Source organism: Branchiostoma belcheri, unplaced genomic scaffold (genome assembly GCF_001625305.1).
Source record: "Branchiostoma belcheri isolate BF01 breed outbred unplaced genomic scaffold, Haploidv18h27 scaffold60, whole genome shotgun sequence".
Classification (NCBI taxonomy): domain Eukaryota; kingdom Metazoa; phylum Chordata; class Leptocardii; order Amphioxiformes; family Branchiostomatidae; genus Branchiostoma; species Branchiostoma belcheri.
This window is the reverse complement of record NW_017804243.1, coordinates 1,548,228-1,566,771: the sequence shown is the minus strand read 5'-3', so window position 1 is coordinate 1,566,771 and position 18,544 is coordinate 1,548,228. Positions and strand designations below refer to the sequence as shown.

General features: G+C 39.0%; 1 protein-coding gene across 2 annotated transcripts; it reads left to right on the top strand.

Annotated features, from left to right (window-relative positions):
* The first annotated feature begins 212 nt into the window (after positions 1-212).
* LOC109482759 (poly [ADP-ribose] polymerase 14-like) lies at positions 213-18,540 on the top strand. Of its 2 annotated transcripts, XM_019785591.1 has the most exons (29): positions 213-378; positions 1,228-1,395; positions 2,082-2,162; positions 2,853-3,008; positions 3,610-3,675; positions 4,427-4,585; positions 5,074-5,174; positions 5,324-5,465; positions 6,233-6,478; positions 7,089-8,060; positions 8,263-8,378; positions 8,726-8,768; positions 8,912-9,010; positions 9,315-9,419; positions 9,592-9,732; positions 10,217-10,396; positions 10,840-10,965; positions 11,256-11,360; positions 11,640-11,780; positions 12,151-12,327; positions 12,521-12,634; positions 12,905-13,009; positions 13,495-13,635; positions 14,164-14,367; positions 14,814-15,053; positions 15,349-15,447; positions 15,894-16,137; positions 16,600-16,694; positions 17,121-18,540. In XM_019785591.1, exons 1-29 carry the CDS (start codon positions 312-314, stop codon positions 17,405-17,407), a joined length of 4,920 nt encoding a protein of 1,639 aa, XP_019641150.1. In that variant the 5' UTR covers positions 213-311; the 3' UTR covers positions 17,408-18,540. The 2 variants fall into 2 exon arrangements, with proteins under 2 accessions (XP_019641150.1, XP_019641151.1); XM_019785592.1 differs by lacking the exon at positions 1,228-1,395 and having other exon boundaries at positions 17,121-18,539.
* The last annotated feature ends 4 nt before the right edge of the window (positions 18,541-18,544 follow it).

Genomic DNA, 18,544 nt, shown 5'->3' with positions numbered 1-18,544 from the left:
AACGGTGTACGTGCAGTGCAGTCGTCAGCTTAATGACACTTCAAAGCCTTTAGTTGTTGGTTTATACATAACCAATTAGTCGGCTTTCTTTACAGGTTGATAGGACCTAGACAGAGGTCGTGTTGTTATCATACCTCGTCACGCAGCAGGGGACCAAACATGGCGTCGTCCTTGACAACCAGGGCAGCAAGGTCATAGTATCGTACCGAGAACAACAATGACGGTTCTCAGAGACATGTCACCTCACCTGATGTACATGTACGCTTGAGCTGCTTTCTTGTTTTTAACGCAGAGGTCTGTAGTCTACCACAATGGGGGCCGGAGCCAGCAAGAAGACCAAAAGGGGAGCCAAGGACGACTCACCCGCAACATTTACAGGTAAGCCATATTTCGACTGTCAGCTATATATAACGTAGACGGTTTAATTCTACTGTGCGACTCGGCGAAAACTGATCGACTGTTTCTTTCTTAATTTTAGCCCTATAGAAAATCACACTATGAATAGGACTATCTGCCACTTTGTGACTTTCAGCCTGCTGTGTTTTGTATAGATCGGTTGATCCACATGCGTGTGAATACGCATAGACTCAGTTGTGTCATAGGAGGAAGTAAAATATCGTACCTCAAGAATCCGTCAAGAGTACAACAAACTACAAACAGATTTGCCGCTGTAATGTATTTCGTGCGAAAGCAGCTTAGCAACGTAAATGCTGTAAAGTTTACAGTAGATATGATTGTAAAATAATTATAAGCTCCTCCTTTTTCGTGGATATATTCAATAGTAACGGCGACGATAAATCTCAATCTGGAAGAAAAGAAAGCTCATTGTTTTTTGATTGCTCAATTCATGTTCAAAATAGCATTTTTGTGTCCCTAATATATAGAGATCATAAATAACTAGCCGTAGTACTAGAAACAACCAGATGCTAGACTGTCCGAGGGCCCGAAACATACCGTTCATGTGTCAACTGCTTAGTAACTATGGACTGAAACCCTGACTGCTGTCTTGTTAGTACAGTGTTTTGTATCAAATGTCAACAATGATAGTCCTAGAAAATTATATTGTCTGAAACCTGTCTATTTATTAGTCTTTTAACCCTGCGCCTGTATAATTTATTTTAGAATGTATACCTGTTTTTTTTATATATATAAATGCTGTGGAAAATTGTAAATTCAGTTTTTAACTGCGAAGAACCAATAAAACCATATTGAATCTCTTATATAAAGTACCGAGTGCACCACCTCCCCCGCCAGCGTTCAATCCAGAATGTCCACCACAAGGATTACCACCTCAACAGCCACCCCCACATGCACCTCTGTACCCGTCTGTCCCGACTGGGAACCCAGTGCTACAGCCAAATCTGCCACCCGGCCCGCACGGTCATGTATACGCAGGTGAGTAGTCAGGGCTCGTGTTAGTCAGGCTCGAAATTCATTTTAGGGAAAAGGTGCACTGGTGCACCCAACCTAAAAAGTTGGAAGCACAAAAAAAGGTTCTGGGTGTACCATATCAAATAGAATAAGTGGAATGTCAGAAAAAAACTTTTTTTATTTGCTATTATAGAAACAAAGAAAATTACTACAGCAAGGATTTTATTTTTCCTGACACTTGGATATTTAATATACTGTATTCTACTATACACAAAAAAATGTACATTTAACATCTTTACATGTATAAACCTACCAAAATATTTGGGTGCACTGGTGCACCCACAGAAAAAATTGGGTGCACAGCTCCAAATTTGGGTGCACTAAGGTGCACTTGCACCCAGTATTTCGAGCCCTCAGTAGTATAGTATTATATACTACTCAGGTGTGTATACTTTGTTTAAACATGTATGATTTTGTGTACAGCAAAGTCAGACACCTTAAAAGTAGACTGTGGAAGTGCGCACTTTGTACATCTTATGCCATATACTGTGCTACAAGCACACCGCCTCGGGAATGTCGAAATGTCGAAATGTTACCTCTTGCATGTATTTTTTTCAAAGGTCAACTAAAGCTTTGCGATTTGCAAACACCTGCAATGACACGTATTCCTCAATGAATAAGGCTGACATATTTCACTTTTGGCGTTTCAGTGCCTCCACACGTTCCTGTGATGCCACATCCAGGTCCTCCTGCAGCACCAAGTCCTGATGGTGGAAACGAATATTTTATGGGTACGATTCCAACCCTAAATATTCATACCCAATAGACAGAAATAAGAAGTAGTTACACGGTGTCGATAGTCCGATAAGGTCGTAGAAAATATGCATGTTTTTTAATATATATAGTTTTTTTCTGAAACTTACCTTTGTCATTTTCACATGGGTATGTATGTATCATTATGTTTACCAAAGGAAAACATATTGTTTTTGCTCTGTTTCCTCTTGTTCTTCTTCTCCAAAGAAATAAGGTATTGTGTTAGGTTACATCATGTTGCAAGTTTATAGCAGGAAAGATTTAGACTCCTGGCACTATATATACACACACACATACACACACACACACACACACACACACACACACACACACACACACACACACACACATATATATATATATATATATGAGTGTGTTTGGGTAAGAATTAACAGAGCAGACCATATGGGAAGGTTATGTGTTTGCTTTGTAAATATTACATTTCTAGTCTTAGATATACATTTCCATATCTAAAAGTGTATTATATCTAAATGCAAATTTTCCTCAATTTACAGGCTTCAGGAAAAATGACGATAGGACCACATTTTATTTTTACTTTTTTTTATCTGTTACGTTTGTTAAATTTTTTGCTCATGAGACGGAACAGAAAGCCTTTGTAAGCTTCTTATGTCTCAAACTAACATGGCATATCTGTTACTTATTTAAAGAAACACCATCAATCGAGGTGCTTCGCACTGGGGAGCCTCAAGTCAATACTGACACACTGAGGAAGTACTTTTCCCATAAGAAGTCCCACGGAGGCAAAATCTCGTCCATAACCGAGGATGACGACTGCTTTGTAATAAAATTTGAGGACATGGACGGTAAGCAAAGAAATTTTAAATGTATACTTAGCCAGGTCAGTAAATAGTTTAATCAGGTTGGCAAATCAATTGTGTTCTGGTACACAACCATGTATTTTGTTTGCCAAAGATTTCGACAGCTACCCTGCTGCATTTATCAGGGTGATGTAAAATGTGTACGTTTGTTTGTCCATTTTTAAAAGTAGGTACTAGATTTAAGGTCAAAATGAACATATGTATCGATTTTTTTGTATTCCAATACCTGTTACTTAAAATAAAAAACTTTAACCTCAGTCTGTAAAACTTTGTCTCCCAACAAAGTTCGCATGCTTACAAAGAAATTGTACTGGCGGATGTGTTCGATTATGACAGGTTTAAACGGATTATTTTAAACAGTTGCCATAATTTCTCATATTTTCATAATTTAGAAAATCACCAAAAGACTATGTTTCTACTAAGACCACAAAACCTACTCATTATGCAGAACGTGCGTCAATTCATTACCCACTGCCTTCAGAGTTTTTTTCAGACAGTAGTTTTCTGTTTCCTATTTTTGTACTGTACCACCTCGGGCATGATTTTGTAAATGCAAACTGACGATGTATGTTTTATTGATTTACAGTTGCCCAGGATGTGTTGTCTCACACTCATGTGCTGGAAGGAACACAGCTGCATGTTTGCTATCGCAGTAAGTGCCGTTTAACGTGTAAATACCTTTACAACTCAACTACCGCAATTCCCTTTTAAGACTGTGTAGCCGTTAGCGTTTTTAACAAATTATGTACATTTATGAATGCAATTCAGCCTCCAGCTGCAATGTTCATGATTGATTGATCAATTAACCATTGTTGATTGATTGAACTAAACTATCAATGTCAGGCCAAACGTAATGCCTAAAGTCAATACGTCACATTGTGATGGCTAGTTATTTGTGATCAAAAAGCAATTCAAGCTTTTCTATGGAAGGCTTACTTGGCATTACTAAGTTTCTCCTGCTGTACGCTAACTGGCGAGACGCTGTCAAGCGTTCTATTGTACAAAAGATTAATAATAAACCGTTTATAACACAAAGTACCCTTGATATTGCTGTGATAGAAAAAAAGGTCAAACGTACTAGAAGTCCGCCTCCAAAACTGAATCTGCTTCCTTAGGATTATACAGGTTACATAATATGTGTGATTTCATTTTCATGGTTGTCTTTTATTTTGTGAGACCACTCCGTACATGTTGTAGTATATACCTTTCAAAATACAAGAAGTCTCAGAAACTCAGGGCTTATCCTGTGAGGATGGCATGTGATATTACGACGTAACTCACGTAGTAAAACTAACTTCATGTAGTCTTTGGCAGGTGTGCGTATTGGGCGAAGGGTAGGTCGTATAAGAAATTTGGAAATGGCTCCTCATATTTATGACTGGTTATTTTCATCACCTCCACAGAAAGCCCAACAATTGAGGTTATCACAGATGGAACTATTGACCAGGATCGTCTCAAAATGTATTTCAAAAACACACATGTTTCCGGTGGAGGGCCCATTGACGGCGAAATCAAGACAAACGACCATGGAGTGTGCTACATCACATTTCAAAACAAACGAGGTAAGCGGCTTCTTTGCATTTCGAGATTCAAGTTTCATTCATTCAAGATGCCTTTACTGAACTCTAGCAATAGCAGTGGACAACTTTCGAAGTCACTGAATTGCAGTTAATTTACAGTTTTTCACATGATTTGGATTCGTTCAGTTGAAAAAACTTGAAATAATTACAAAGAAATGTACTACTGTTCGTAAAACTACATCGTTCAGTTACAGCATTTAAAGACTGTTGATAAAATACGCACACACAATAACTGATTCAGTTCATCATGGTTTACAATAGATAAATAAATTCTGTACATGTAAACAAGTTAACTATTTCCACAGGATTGTGGATCAAATCCCATGAATCGGACGTAATGTGGTTCCATATGGTTTTCTGTTATTCAGTCTGTGTCACTGGTCATTCTGAATCTTGTCTGTTGATGTCTTTATTTCTTTGTGAGCCTGTACGACATAATTTTCTAATGGCAAAATATATTCCCCTTTCAGCGGCCATCGATGTAGTCCAGAAATCCCATTCAATTGATGGACAGCAGGTGGTTGTCTCGGAGAAGCTAAGCCTCATTGACCGCAGAAGTCTTCTGATAAAGGTACAATTTATATCTTCAGGCATTATGACCATCCAGATGCTAAATCCTTACAAAATACAATTCTCGCTCTCACAGATTCTGCTGCCAATTCAATGTCTTCAATGCTTGTTGACCGAATTTAAGTCATAGATATTATGATATTTACACAGGACATCCCCCCTGACTGTAGCAGTGGCCATCTCAGAGACTACTTGGAAGGCCTTGACAGCGCACAAGGCAGGCTGCATATAGCCGGGCTATATCGGGGCAACGACGACTCCGTTGCTGTACTGTCTCTACGCCATGACATAGGTACGTTTGCACAGCATCAGCTTCAAAGTTGTTTAGTAATGTTTTATCTTCATGAAATATATTGATTGAACGCGGTAAGATGATAAAAGGTTAATGCCCGGCCCCGAGGTGTATATGGTGAAATAATCTCTGGTCAGGTGTGATAACCACCGAATAAACCACCGAGTGAGCATACCGAACGAGATTGTTTATGAGATGGCTATTGCACCTAACCAGGGATTATCTCACCATATACACCGAGGATAAGGCGGGGCATTAACGTTATTATCATATAGCCTATCCAAATGACAATTATTTGACACAAATTTCTTTATAAATTCCTCAATTTCCAAACTGTCCCCCCCACACACACACCCAAAAAAACCTCACACATTTTATGTTACGTAAAACCAGATGGCGTAGACAGAAAAACAGATCATCTGCAGTGACCAAGTGACATTAGAACAATACCACTTTTAGTGGGGGGGTCAAAATTCTGTTTATTCTTTTTCTGTTTAAACTTCATTTATATCTTTTTATTGTGTTGTATTTTCAAGTAAACTATTGAAAATAAACTACAATACGTATATAATAGATAAATACTAAAAGTCTAATTATAAACACTACTCTTGATATCCTGTCCCCTGTATAATGGTACAGTTCAAAAGTTTCAGGCTGGCACATTTCAGGTTGCGGCCTGATAACCCATGGGAAATGGAGCCTTCTGATTGGTCGATGTCTTCTGGCTACATGATGATAATATTTTGTGCCCTGTTTTTACATAATAGATGGGAAAACGAGGAATCTAATAGCGAAAGAAGCTAAACGGGAGCCCCTCAAAAGACAGCACGTCTCAGTCAGCCCCATGGTGGTGACCAGGAGTGTGCAGCTGTCTGGTATCAACCAGAAATTCACGCGAGATCTTCTCCTCAACTACTTTGAGAACACCGAGAGAAGCGGCGGAGGCAAGGTGCTGGACATCGCCATGGACAAGGAAAGAGGAATGGCTACCATCTGGTTCAAAGATCCGACAGGTATGTGCTCTCAAACTGATATTTATATAAGTATTCAAATAAAGTATTAATAATAATAATAATGCTTTTTCAGCAATCACTGTACTTTCTTCCATAGTAAATTTCATGGACCATAAAGGCCGACATTTGCTCGCGAGCAAATACAGCATATTACACTCCATCTCCCTCTCCGTGCAAAAATGGACTGTCCCAAACTCACCCCTGTACAAAAATATATAAATATACAAATAAAAAAGAACATTCCAAGATAACTTTTGTACAAAAGTGAGCCTTAGTATTTCAGAGACTCAGTTACCCTGTCTAAAATGAGCTCTTCCAATTGACCCAAATTCAAAAAGATTGTTCCTCTATTTGAGATCACACTCTTCAAGGTACACTCCACATAAAATGACTTTTTCATAATCACCCTTCATCAAAATTGAATTGAAAAAATGCCCCCCTCCCATTCACGAGTGAAGTCTTACAGAGGCCCTTTGCTATGTGATGCCGTATAATTAGATTGATTATAATACATGCACCTTTCAGAACGCGTTAGCGTTCGGACAAACAAAATCAATATATACAAGCCTGAAAGATTATTTTTAGTAATGTTTTCTTACCTCCCTCTTAGTCGTTCAGACCGTCGTGAGGAAACCACAACACCAGTTCGACTGCGGACGTGTCTTCTTATGTGCGCACTATGACGTCCTCGGCACCATAACCGACACTGAATTCTTCTCATCTTCCGAGATGCCATTCGACCCTAACGTCCCTCGGGTCCTCAAACGCAATAAACAAACCATTGCAAACATCGAGCCGTCAAAGCTATGCCTACTAAAGAAACAGCTCCCGAGCCTTGCGACAGCTTTCCCAAACGTTGATTTTGACATCAAACACGACCACATCACCATCGCTGGAGTGGACCAGGAACCGACGAAGGCGCGCGACAATATCAATGAGAAGCTGCAAGAGTTCAAGGAATGCCGTTGGTCAATATCCGATGACCTCCAGTTCATCCTTTCCAGAGATCACACGAAGAATGCTATTGACAGTAGTTTGGCTGAAGCAAACGTGCAGATCGGAGTCCACTTTAGTGTAGAAAATAACGAAGTAGTCATTTGGGGTGTTGACGACAGAGCTGTTACCACCGCGGAAAGCTGTGTTAGATCTACATTCAAAGAAAGCAGTATGAAGATTCCCAAAGAAATCCTGGAGCTCCGCAATTGGGATGATCTGATGACCCAATGTAAGGAAGATGCCAACAGGAATGCTACAGTATCATACGACAAAACATCGGGTGTGGTTAACATTGTAGGCCTCATTCCCGAAGTCGATGAAATCAACAGGAAGTTGGTCAACTTCTTGAAACAGAATGATTTTAAAACGTCCGTTGTTCGTGCAGAAAGACCAGTCGTAAACGTTCTGGTTAAACGACAGAAGGACCGCCTGAAAAAGATTGCGATCGACAACGAAGTTTCAGTTGATGATACGGCAACAGGGTTCAAGATACTAGGTCCTCAAGATAGAATGAAGAAGGTGTCGGATGAAATTGAGGACCTTACATCAAAGGTGATGAAGACTACAGTGCAGTACAAGAAACCAGGTGAGAAACTAGTTATTTTACATAATATATATCACATCTTTTTCTCTTACTGGTGTCATCTGTGGTATCCTTGACAGAATGCTTATGTTCATGTAATTTTCTGTATGACATGCTGTGTCTTGTTGACGAAAAATAGCATGCAATTGATTAGAAAATCAACAATGCATTTTTAATTGTCAAATTTTGTCTCTGACTTTTTCAGGGCTTGGGAAGCTGTTCACTGATGACACATTCAAGATGCAATTGAAAAAGATAGAAGATGACCAAGGATGCGCGATACAGTTCGACTGCAAGACAAAGCCACCGTTGTTAAGAGACGTGAGTCTGAGTAGTGGTCTGATTGGTTGGCTCAATAAGCACAATGTGAACAACTCAACGACATTATTGCCACATTCCAGCATTCCATACTCTTAAACACAACCATCACTTTAACAAAATTCCTTTAATTGATGTCTGGATTTGTTAAAGACTCGGAAATGTCCCACTACCATTTAAAAAATCTCAAAAAAGCTTGGAAAAGTCGGAAAAGAGCAAGTACCATACATACTTACCCCACATTTGTTGTTGTTGTAAATAAGATAACTACTTCAGTACTTGAATTACATGTAGATGTTAGTCCTGTACAGCTCATGAATTCACCCTACGTTTTACCATGTATTTTCCAGAAAACTAAACTAAAAGACTTTCGGCCCTCCAGACCATCTGTTGGTAAGTCTATTTTCATATTCGTCAACAGCATATAATTTTATGTGTTTAATGACAAAGGAACGTGTTTTGTCGTTGAAAATTCCTCATGCTACTACACGTGTACTTTACCACTGATTGCACATTATACTATTCCTCAAAACCAGGCGGTTCCAGCAATGGACCTATCTCTGTAGACATTGGGCAAGGCAATATCGAGTCGGAGTCTGCGGATGTGATCGTTAACCCCGTCACCAACAACTCAGGTACCCATCCATTGTAATCAATGCCTAGCTACTTGAAAGTTAGAAAACTGGCAAATACACCACAAAAACGTAAGAGGGGCCACCTGGGTTTACAAACCAATTTTCGTCTGCAATTATGTACTTATGGTGCTCTATATATTTCCACGCCCACGCCCATATGATATGTATATTGATTTTTGCTTTAGTATGTTTCAATAAGTCATAAAGACTAACCCTTTGTTCATAGGAGATGCAAGATGGCACCGACAGGTAAAATACTGAGATAAGTTTGATACTATAACGATGTCTTTGTAATGATTTGCAGCCTTCACAGTTGTTGGGGGTGCTCTTGTAAAAGTTGGAGGCCAACGTGTCAAGGACGAGTTTGAAAGGAATTGGAGTAAAAGACTCAACGGTGTCCTTTTAGCAGGTACTCAAAACAACCTAAGTAAAGTTTTTGCTGTTCTCTCTTTCCATATTAGCCACGGATGTTTTGGATCAAATTATATTTAGCGGTGTCGATATGTGGGGCCAGCTTTATTCATTTACAAGTACCACAATGAAAAACACTTTGTGACTAATTATATGCATCATTGTTTCAGATGCAGGTACACTTCGATGTAAAACTGTTGCCCATATGGAGCTTCCTTCAAAGGACAAACTAAAGGATGCAGTCTGCCAGTGTCTTGTCCTCAGTGCTCAGGCCGGAATGAAGTCAATTGCATTCCCTGCGATTGGGACAGGTAATCACAACACTGGTATTTGCTTGTGGTGGAGAAATTCAGATTGAAACATTTATTGCAGGTGTTCATGATATCCTGCAGAGATCTACATTTAAGTAATCATCAAGCCTTGGTCCAAGATATATATTTTACAAATTCATTTCAAAACATTCATTAACTAGAAAGGTAATATTTGCAAAGCAAATGAATAATGTTTACCTTCGCATATGGTCTGTTCTGTTAATTCTTACTCAAACACATTCATATATATGGTCAAAATCCCTCCTACTACAAAATTGCAACATGATGTAACCCAACACCAGTTACCATGGTGAGAGACAGGTTGACCAGGTCAGAGGTCAGTGTTTGGAACGGAAGAAGAAGAGGAAACTGAGCAAGAACAATGTTTTCCTTTGGTAAACATAAAATTCATGTCTGGTTACACGAAGATGAATAGAACAAATTCCATTTGGTACTGTATAATTATATAATTATAATTACACAGGCAGATACGGGATAACATCAATTGAGTCAGCGAAGGCAATCCGAGACGGCATTGAGAAGTTTCTCCACCAGAACCCAGCTCCCCTCCTCACCGACATCAGACTCACTGTCTTCGTCCAGCAGATGGTTGCAGACTACAAGGCTGAATTCCGTACACCTCTTGGCGGTTCCCCCAACACAGGTTCGTCACGTTTCAAAGCAATTACTGACTGACAGACGTAACAAATTGTTCTAAAAGACCACGTCAAACAAACTCCTGTAGTCGTAGTTTTAAAGTCTATTGTTATTGTATCGGTTGCACCGTCATTGTTGCCGCACATCATACCCTATACAACTGTCGAGCAGTAAAGCTCATTCATTAATGGATCCATTCAACTACATATAAAATTGGCACCAGAAGAAGAGTACTATTTTTCAGTTCTTTTAATATTCTGATAGATTTGGTCCTGTCAAGTGTACTAGTAAAACAAAATAAAATGAAAAGATGATGTATGATATTGGGCACCAAGCTTCATATTTTATTTGGTTAAATTTGTATTTGGTTTCATTTTATTGACACGATTTAAATGAGGTTGTTTAAATCTATATCTAGATACTTGAAATGTATCCACTTCTTACATACAGGTATAACAAGACCATCACCAGGTCAACAAGAGATGAAGTTTGGTGCCATACAAATGCAAGTCCAACAAGGCGACATCAGTAAAGAGAGAACAGAGGTTGTTGTCAGCACTATCCTTAAGGACATGGGTAAGGCATTTGCATACATATCGTTTTAAAGAAAATCTCCTAGAATGGAATACATGTATTATCCTTGTGTATGACTTCTACTTTATGCTTGGTAGTGAATTGAAAATGTTTATAATATATGAACATAACCAGACAAAACGAGGACCCTGTGCAACTTCAACAAAAGTATACATTATTTTCTATAAAAGGATCCTTGCAATCCTGTCTTAAGCTATCTACATCTGAAACAGAGAATGTTTGTTTGTAACAAGCGTCTAACAATGTTAAAATATTCTATTCTGATCTTGCAGAGTTCACGGTTGTAACAAAAGCCCTTGTAACAGCTGGTGGACAGTCCATAGCTGATCAGCTGAAGACAGCATGGCCAAGCCGAACCGATAGATTTGTATTCACGGGTATGTAAATCAGATTATTGTTGCAATATACTTTGCTGAGCTAAGGTATCGAAATAAGAGTGCATGGCAAACCTACGGGTACCTTTGAGACGAGAGTTATAGTTGACATTTGACAACAGCTTTCAGGTTCACTGAAATGTTTCACTTAAAGTTAGGGGAACATAGAGGTATACTTCTGTAACCACAGAGACAACAACCGCCCAAAAAGGCATTTAACACACAATTATGTGCTACATTGATTTAACAGTGTCTGTGTAATGTATCTTATCTAATGTATAGACGCCGGAACACTTCCGATCAAGAAAGTTGCCCATATGGTCTTACCCAGTGCCTCTGAACTCAAAGACGCGGTAGCATCCTGTTTGAGGGCCGCTGACAAGCTTGGAATGAAGTCAATATCATTCCCAGCAATAGGAACAGGTATTTACATTCACTATACTGTTTGCAAACATTGAAATAACATCAAAGCTCTTGTGGAAAAAGATGAAGTAGTATTAGCATTGAAAATATATCTCAGACTAGAAAGGTAACATTTGCAAAGCAAATTCATGTTTACCTTCGCATATGGTCTGCTTTGTTAATTCTTACTCAAACACATTCATGCATATGGTCAGATAGCAGTCTAAATCCCTCCTGCTATAAAATTGCAACATGATGTAAGACATGGTGACAGACGCCTGGTTCAAGCCTTTGATCTTTATTTGGAGAAGAAAAAAGGAAGAAGAACAGAGCAAAAACAATATGTTTTCCTTTTACGAAAAACTAAAAAGTTTGATTCGCTACGTTCCAGGTGGCACGATGTCGGTGGCGGAGAGTGCAAAAGGGATATACAGCGGGGTCCAGGAGTTCGGCTCACAGTGCAATCCAAAGAGCTTGAAACTTGTGCGGGTCACCATCTTCGACGGTAAAATGCTGGGAACGTTCCACTCAACCATGCAACAGTTCACCACAGCCAGCTACAATCCTCGTAAGTACAAAATATTCCTTCTCACATTGATGAATCAGACTTTGAACTAGATGAGCATCTGTAGATCAAATTTGATTTCTCATTCTTCTCATCCATGCAAAGCATAGTTCTGGTAATTGTGAAGATCAGAGCAATGTGATCCGCCAATGTTGGAATGCAGTGCTTTAATTGCAATTCTATGTCATCTGTTTAGCAACCTTAGGGGCACCTACGGGTAGGATTGGGAATGTTGCTGTTGAAATACAACAGGGAGACCTAGCCAAGGAGACAACAGACGCAATTGTCAACCCTGTTAATACCGATGGAGGTATGGCAGTTTTTTCCACAGCTTCCATTTGAGACTGAAATCTGTTGGAACCGTGACCTTTCCGAATGTGATTGTACTTTTTTATGGTGCACAGAACCGGCTACATGGCAATCCTATAGCCATCACAAATCTGACATTTGTGTGTTCAATTACATTTTAATCGACAGATATGTTTTTGTCGATTCAAAAGGTGTTTCATCTCAACTGTAAGTGCGAATACTAAACGGTGTTACCACACAAAATTTATATAATATCGTTTTCTCACTTTAGGGTTCTTCGTTGTCGGCAACGCCCTTGAACAAGTGGGTGGACCAACGATAAGGACTGACTGCCAAACGTCCTGGAAGCAGCGAACTAATGAAGTGCTGGTGACAGGTAAGTGATACATGTACATGATAAGTTGTTACCACCATGCTGTCTTGTATAGGCGCACAACTTCCAAAATCGGCCATGTTCTATCGATCTGTAGGGTATAAGATCTAAACTCGAGAGTTTTTAGGTATCGAGGTGCTGAAAATACTGCTATTTGTTACCCTTGGCCTTGCGATTTAGCCCCAGACAATTGAACCTCCTACTCGACTATTCAGTCCCTGGTTGCGAAGAAAGTGTAGTCGCCCCTTATATGATTATACCTGTCCAATAGGGGCTGTACTAATTACCTCCGTGTAGCTAGCTCCTTGAGGCGATTAGTACAGCCCCTTCCCCCTTATCCTCTCTATAAAAATCAAACTAGAATTAACCAGCTTTTGATTAGGATGAAGTTGCATGATGTATATAATTCATTTGAGATGACGTAAATATATATCCTCTCACATATTGTACATATTGTAACATCAAGTTGTGTCTTTTGTTGTGTTTAGATGGGGGTAACCTTCCATGCAAGAAGGTCATACACGCGGTGTGTCCAAACGCAAGAGCCATGAAAGGGAGGGTGCTTGAGTGTCTGCTGCAGGCAGAAGTGAAAGGACTTGCCTCAGTATCCTTCCCCGCCATTGGCACAGGTAAATACTGCACTCTTAATCTACTACTAACCTAATCCCCCCAAAAAAAGATTATTGTGTCATAACTGCACGAATAGCAAATTTCTTTCTTTTGATGTATTAACCGATAGAATTTCTTAAGAAGAAACTTGTCCAATATAATTGAAGTTTTCTTGGACAAACTACGCTCTATACTTGGGCACATCATCTTATCCGTTACTATCTTACCCATAGTTAATATTGTTCTTTCATCTTGTTATTGTTACTATTGCTTTTCTCTTATACACTATTTGAAATTGTTATTTGTTATTAGTTAGTTATTATTTGACCTTTATTTATAGTTTTAACTTGAGGAATCGGCCTTGTATAGGATACTTATTTTGATCCTGTTACCGACTCCTGACAGAGCTTGTCTTCATGTCAATGTTAATAAATGAAAATGAATAAATAAATCACTACTTGTATGCTGAATCCTATTCAATGTGTGAACAGTCAATGCACACGTAGTGTTATTGCAAATATTGATAATTTTTTTAAATTTCCATCCAGGTGGATTTGGTGTAAGCGTTGCAGATGCTGCGAGGGAAACAATCCTGGGGATAAAAGAGTTTGCTATCACATGTAGCCCCAAAATCGTGAAACTTGTGCGAGTGACAGTCTTCCAAGCACAGATGGTTGCAGAATTTCAGAATGCATTGCAAGCTGCAGTTCCAAAACCATCAGTTGCTCCAGCAGCCCCAACACCACAACCTGGTAAGTACCATCCTTACATTTCAATATTCTAGTTTTCATTATTATTTTTTCATTATTATTACTGTTTATTATCATAAGTGCTGAATAAAATATTATCATTATTATGTTTTCCAAAGGAAAGCATATTGTTTTTTGTCTGTTTCCTCTTCTTTCGTTCCAAACACAAAAGTTAAATGACCAGAACCAAACGTCTGTCACCATGGTAACTAGTGTTGGGTTACATCATGTTGCGATCTTATATCAGGAGGGATTTAGACTCCTGTCGCCATGTATATGAATGTGTTTGAGTAAGAATTAACAGAGCAGACCATATGCGAAGGTAAACATTATATGCATTTGCTTTGCAAATGTTACCTTTCTAATCACTATTGTACTTCTTTCACCCGTGTTGCCATTAGGTTACATTTTACAATCAAATGTAATGTCTGATGATCCTTTTCTCAAAGCCAAAATGACACCCCAGACAGACGTGGAACAAGTCGTTGATGTGACGTTCTATGCCTGCGACAAACGGGACACAGACACCGCCATCCAGAAAGTGTCCGGAACCATCGACAAACACATGACCAGGGAGCGTGTGGATGACGACCGCCTCAAACCGACCATACGACACTTGCAACAAAATGAAAAGGAAAGCATCATTCAAATGGGGGCAGACTATTATCTTGTTCTTGTGACAATTACAGGTAAGAATGTGGTCAGAATATTTTGAATGTTTGTGAATGTTGTTGTTGTTGTGTTTTTTTTTTTGTATGGGGAGGGCAACCTTGCACTTTGTAGAATATCCAAATAAACAAATAAACGAGTACCCCATCAAGCATCATTGAAACTAACGTGTCTACCTACTTACTACTAACTAACTAACTACTGATTAGTGGTCCAACAGTTCAGACCATTATTGTACACTTGTGTCCTTCAGTGTTGTACAACAATGTACTCCATCGTTCCCTTCATCTTTCTGTCTGCTTTTCTTTCCCACAGGCCATGATATTGTAATGGTAGGGCTGAAAGATGATGTGGCAGAGGCGCGGAGGAAAATTGAGAGCTTTTTGTGGGAGAAGAAAACCGCTTATGACACAGGTCAGTACGCGTAGGCGCCATTATCAGGTAGAGGAAGCAACAGATTAACAAGTCGGAAAACGCTGAGATTGTTAAGATGAAGTTTGAATTCCAGTCATACTTTATATGCTTTCTCATTTCACTTTGTTATAGAATGCACGAATAATGGTATTTTACGTAATAAGCCATTAACAATTCTCGAAATTTCAAAAGTCTCGATGCTATAGACAGATTTTAATATATCTTTACATGTGATGATTCCCACAATGCAAAAATAGGTAAATACATGAAAGACTTCTTTGTTATTAGAAAAAATACCGAAACTCATGATTAGCCCCACTCGATTGTAACACTTAATCAAAGACTGTGCTAGCCCCTCTACATTAGATCTTACTCAATACATGTCCTTTTTTTACATTGTACCGTGTGCAGTTGTCGTGCAATAAAGGTTTTCTTTCCTGATGCAGAGCAACTGAAGAAAGACATTATCAAGGTCCCTGACTACTGGGCCACGCCTCCCCGGCACGTTAAAGGAGCGTACATGCACCTACTCAACGATACGTCACAAGAGTACAAAGATGTCCAAAGTCACTTCCTCGTCAGTGTCGGTTACCAGCCTCAGATTGTATCCATATCTAGGGTACAAAATGAGTCAAAATATAAAGCGTACATAACGGAATTAAAGGAGAGACGAAAAACGTGCGCGCGGAGGTAAGCCTGAATTTTCCTTCTCTATCGATCGTTTTATTTCTGGAAGTATTCCCTCACTCATAATTTGAACATATTGTAGCTAGAGTAAAAAATAGTTAAAACTTTTGATCCAACACAACAAAGTTCTCTCACATAAAGCTTTCGACCAGTCACTCTGGTCTTCCATAGTAGACTGACTCAGTGGAGCTTGTCACGTGGCTTCTTTGAAGTGTGACGTCAACACTGGGTCAAAGGTATCTGGTAGACGATGTCGACCCCCGTCGTGGCTGAGTGAAGGGTGATGGGCCCTGATCACCCCACCCAGGAAAAATATTGTTGATGTTGTGTGCAGCAATAGAGCAATAATTCATAGGTTAAACTTATTAAAATATCAATAATTGCTAGAAGTCTAAGTCGGTGTGCATACACACTGATAGACAGAAACAATCATTTAGCATAAATCCAATTTTTAATCGCTGACAGAAATATCGAAGAGCTCCTGTACCACGGCACAGCAGCCGAAGCGGTTGACAACATCAATCAAGGAGGATTCAACAGGAGCTATTGCGGGAAAAATGGTATGCCGAATGGCCCAAGCTTTTGCTAATTAATAGCTTATCATGTATTTTCTACAACACAGTATGCAGAACTTTTTGTTTAACTTCGTGAACTTTGTCGTAAGGTTAGCAATGCAAAATTCAATGACACACATAGAAGATGGGTAAAATGTAGACATTTTCCTTTGCCTAGCATATGGTATTTGAACCAAACAACCTTTAAACTCGTCAGTTTCATATACATGTACTGTCTTCCATACAGTAGCTACATCATTGGTAATACTAGTAACACAATAGCCAACTTATATGATTATGTCAGCCAACTTCTTCCAAAATTTTATTACACTATTGTCAACTTCTAGAGGGTATATACTGAACTAAATGTAAACGCATTTACATTCACCAATATACCGTTTACTCTGTGCATCTTCCTTATCTGTGTTTTAGCAACAGCCTATGGAGATGGGGTTTACTTCGCCAAACATGCAAGCTACTCAGCACAAGACACGTATTCACCACCAGACGCGCAAGGCGACAAGCACATCTACCAGGCGAGGGTGATTGTCGGAGAATACACCGCAGGGAAGTCCGGTCTTTTGGAGCCGCCGCCCAAGAACCCGTCAAATGCAGCAGTTCGGTATGACTCGGTCGTGGACAATGTGAAAAATCCAAGTATTTTTGTCGTGTTCCACGACACTGACGCGTATCCAGAATACCATATTGTCTTCAAATAGGTTGTCATTATGAATGAATAATTGTTAGGACTTGACTTGAATGATTATTCTACCCTGGGTACAATTCTTACGCTTGGAAAGTTGCGGGATCTTCTTTTTGGAATTGCAGATACGTGTATTAGCGTGCTTGAGAAGTGGACTCTAAAAGCACAGTTGAAAGCATTGAATTTCACACATCTTTCAGCACCAAGGACAGACATGTAAATGAACACCGCACTGTTGTATGTGGCACTCACATTTGCTTTTCCATGGATACAAACCAGTGTAATCTATAGTGAATATATTAGAAATACTGTTATATAATGTAACATAAGTCAACACCACAGGGTGTCTCCTACAGTACCAGTTACCATGGTGACAGACGCCTTGTTTGACTTTATTTGTTAGGCCACACCAATTTAATTTGTTGGTTCTCGGATTTTTTCATGAAAAATGTAAAGCGACAGGGCGAAAAAAAACATGCCCAAATGGTAAAGCTAAGGCTGGAAAAAGGGATTGAAAACAAAGCTATGACTATACATGCTAAAACATTGCTGTTTTATAGCCTATGTATCAAGGATCAATTGTCATTGATGTTATTGATTTCTAATTAACAAGAATTAATTTTTTTTTCATTTTGAGATTTTTTGAAGCGGCGATTCCGAGAACCAACAAGTTAAATTGGTGTGGCCTTAGGAACAGAAGAAAAAGAGAAAAGGCTGCTCACAATAGCATCCCGATTAGTGGTGAGTTTAACATGTGCCAAAAGCATTGCATGTAGATCTAAGCCATTGACACTTTTGATTGTATTCAGAATCTGGAAGTATGAATTTATTGTTCTTTTTATGCCCGAACTACACAACACAGAACAATGCATGATGACAAATATATATAATCCCTTTCAAAAGTCCAAACATTTTTATCCTATATGTTGTACATATGCATACCAACATGTACTTTTAGAACCATGTACATGTACCTACACTTGATACAAGCAAACGCTTAGACAAGTGAACACAATTTCGAGTAATGATATCATGAAGCATCAATGTGCATTTATTTCTTCTATTCTCAACATATCTTTCTTATTTACTTTGAATAAATTGATCAAGCAGATACATGCTGTACATTTGCGGGTCTTTTATTCCGCAAGTATTC

Bases quoted from the DNA above. Each gene is read 5' to 3' on its own strand.
- LOC109482759 (XM_019785591.1), top strand. From the start codon at position 312: ATGGGGGCCGGAGCCAGCAAGAAGACCAAAAGGGGAGCCAAGGACGAC. The intron at 8,061-8,262 runs GTGAGAAACTAG...TGACTTTTTCAG, and splicing joins AGTGCAGTACAAGAAACCAG to GGCTTGGGAAGCTGTTCACT. The intron at 13,010-13,494 runs GTAAGTGATACA...TGTTGTGTTTAG, and splicing joins TAATGAAGTGCTGGTGACAG to ATGGGGGTAACCTTCCATGC.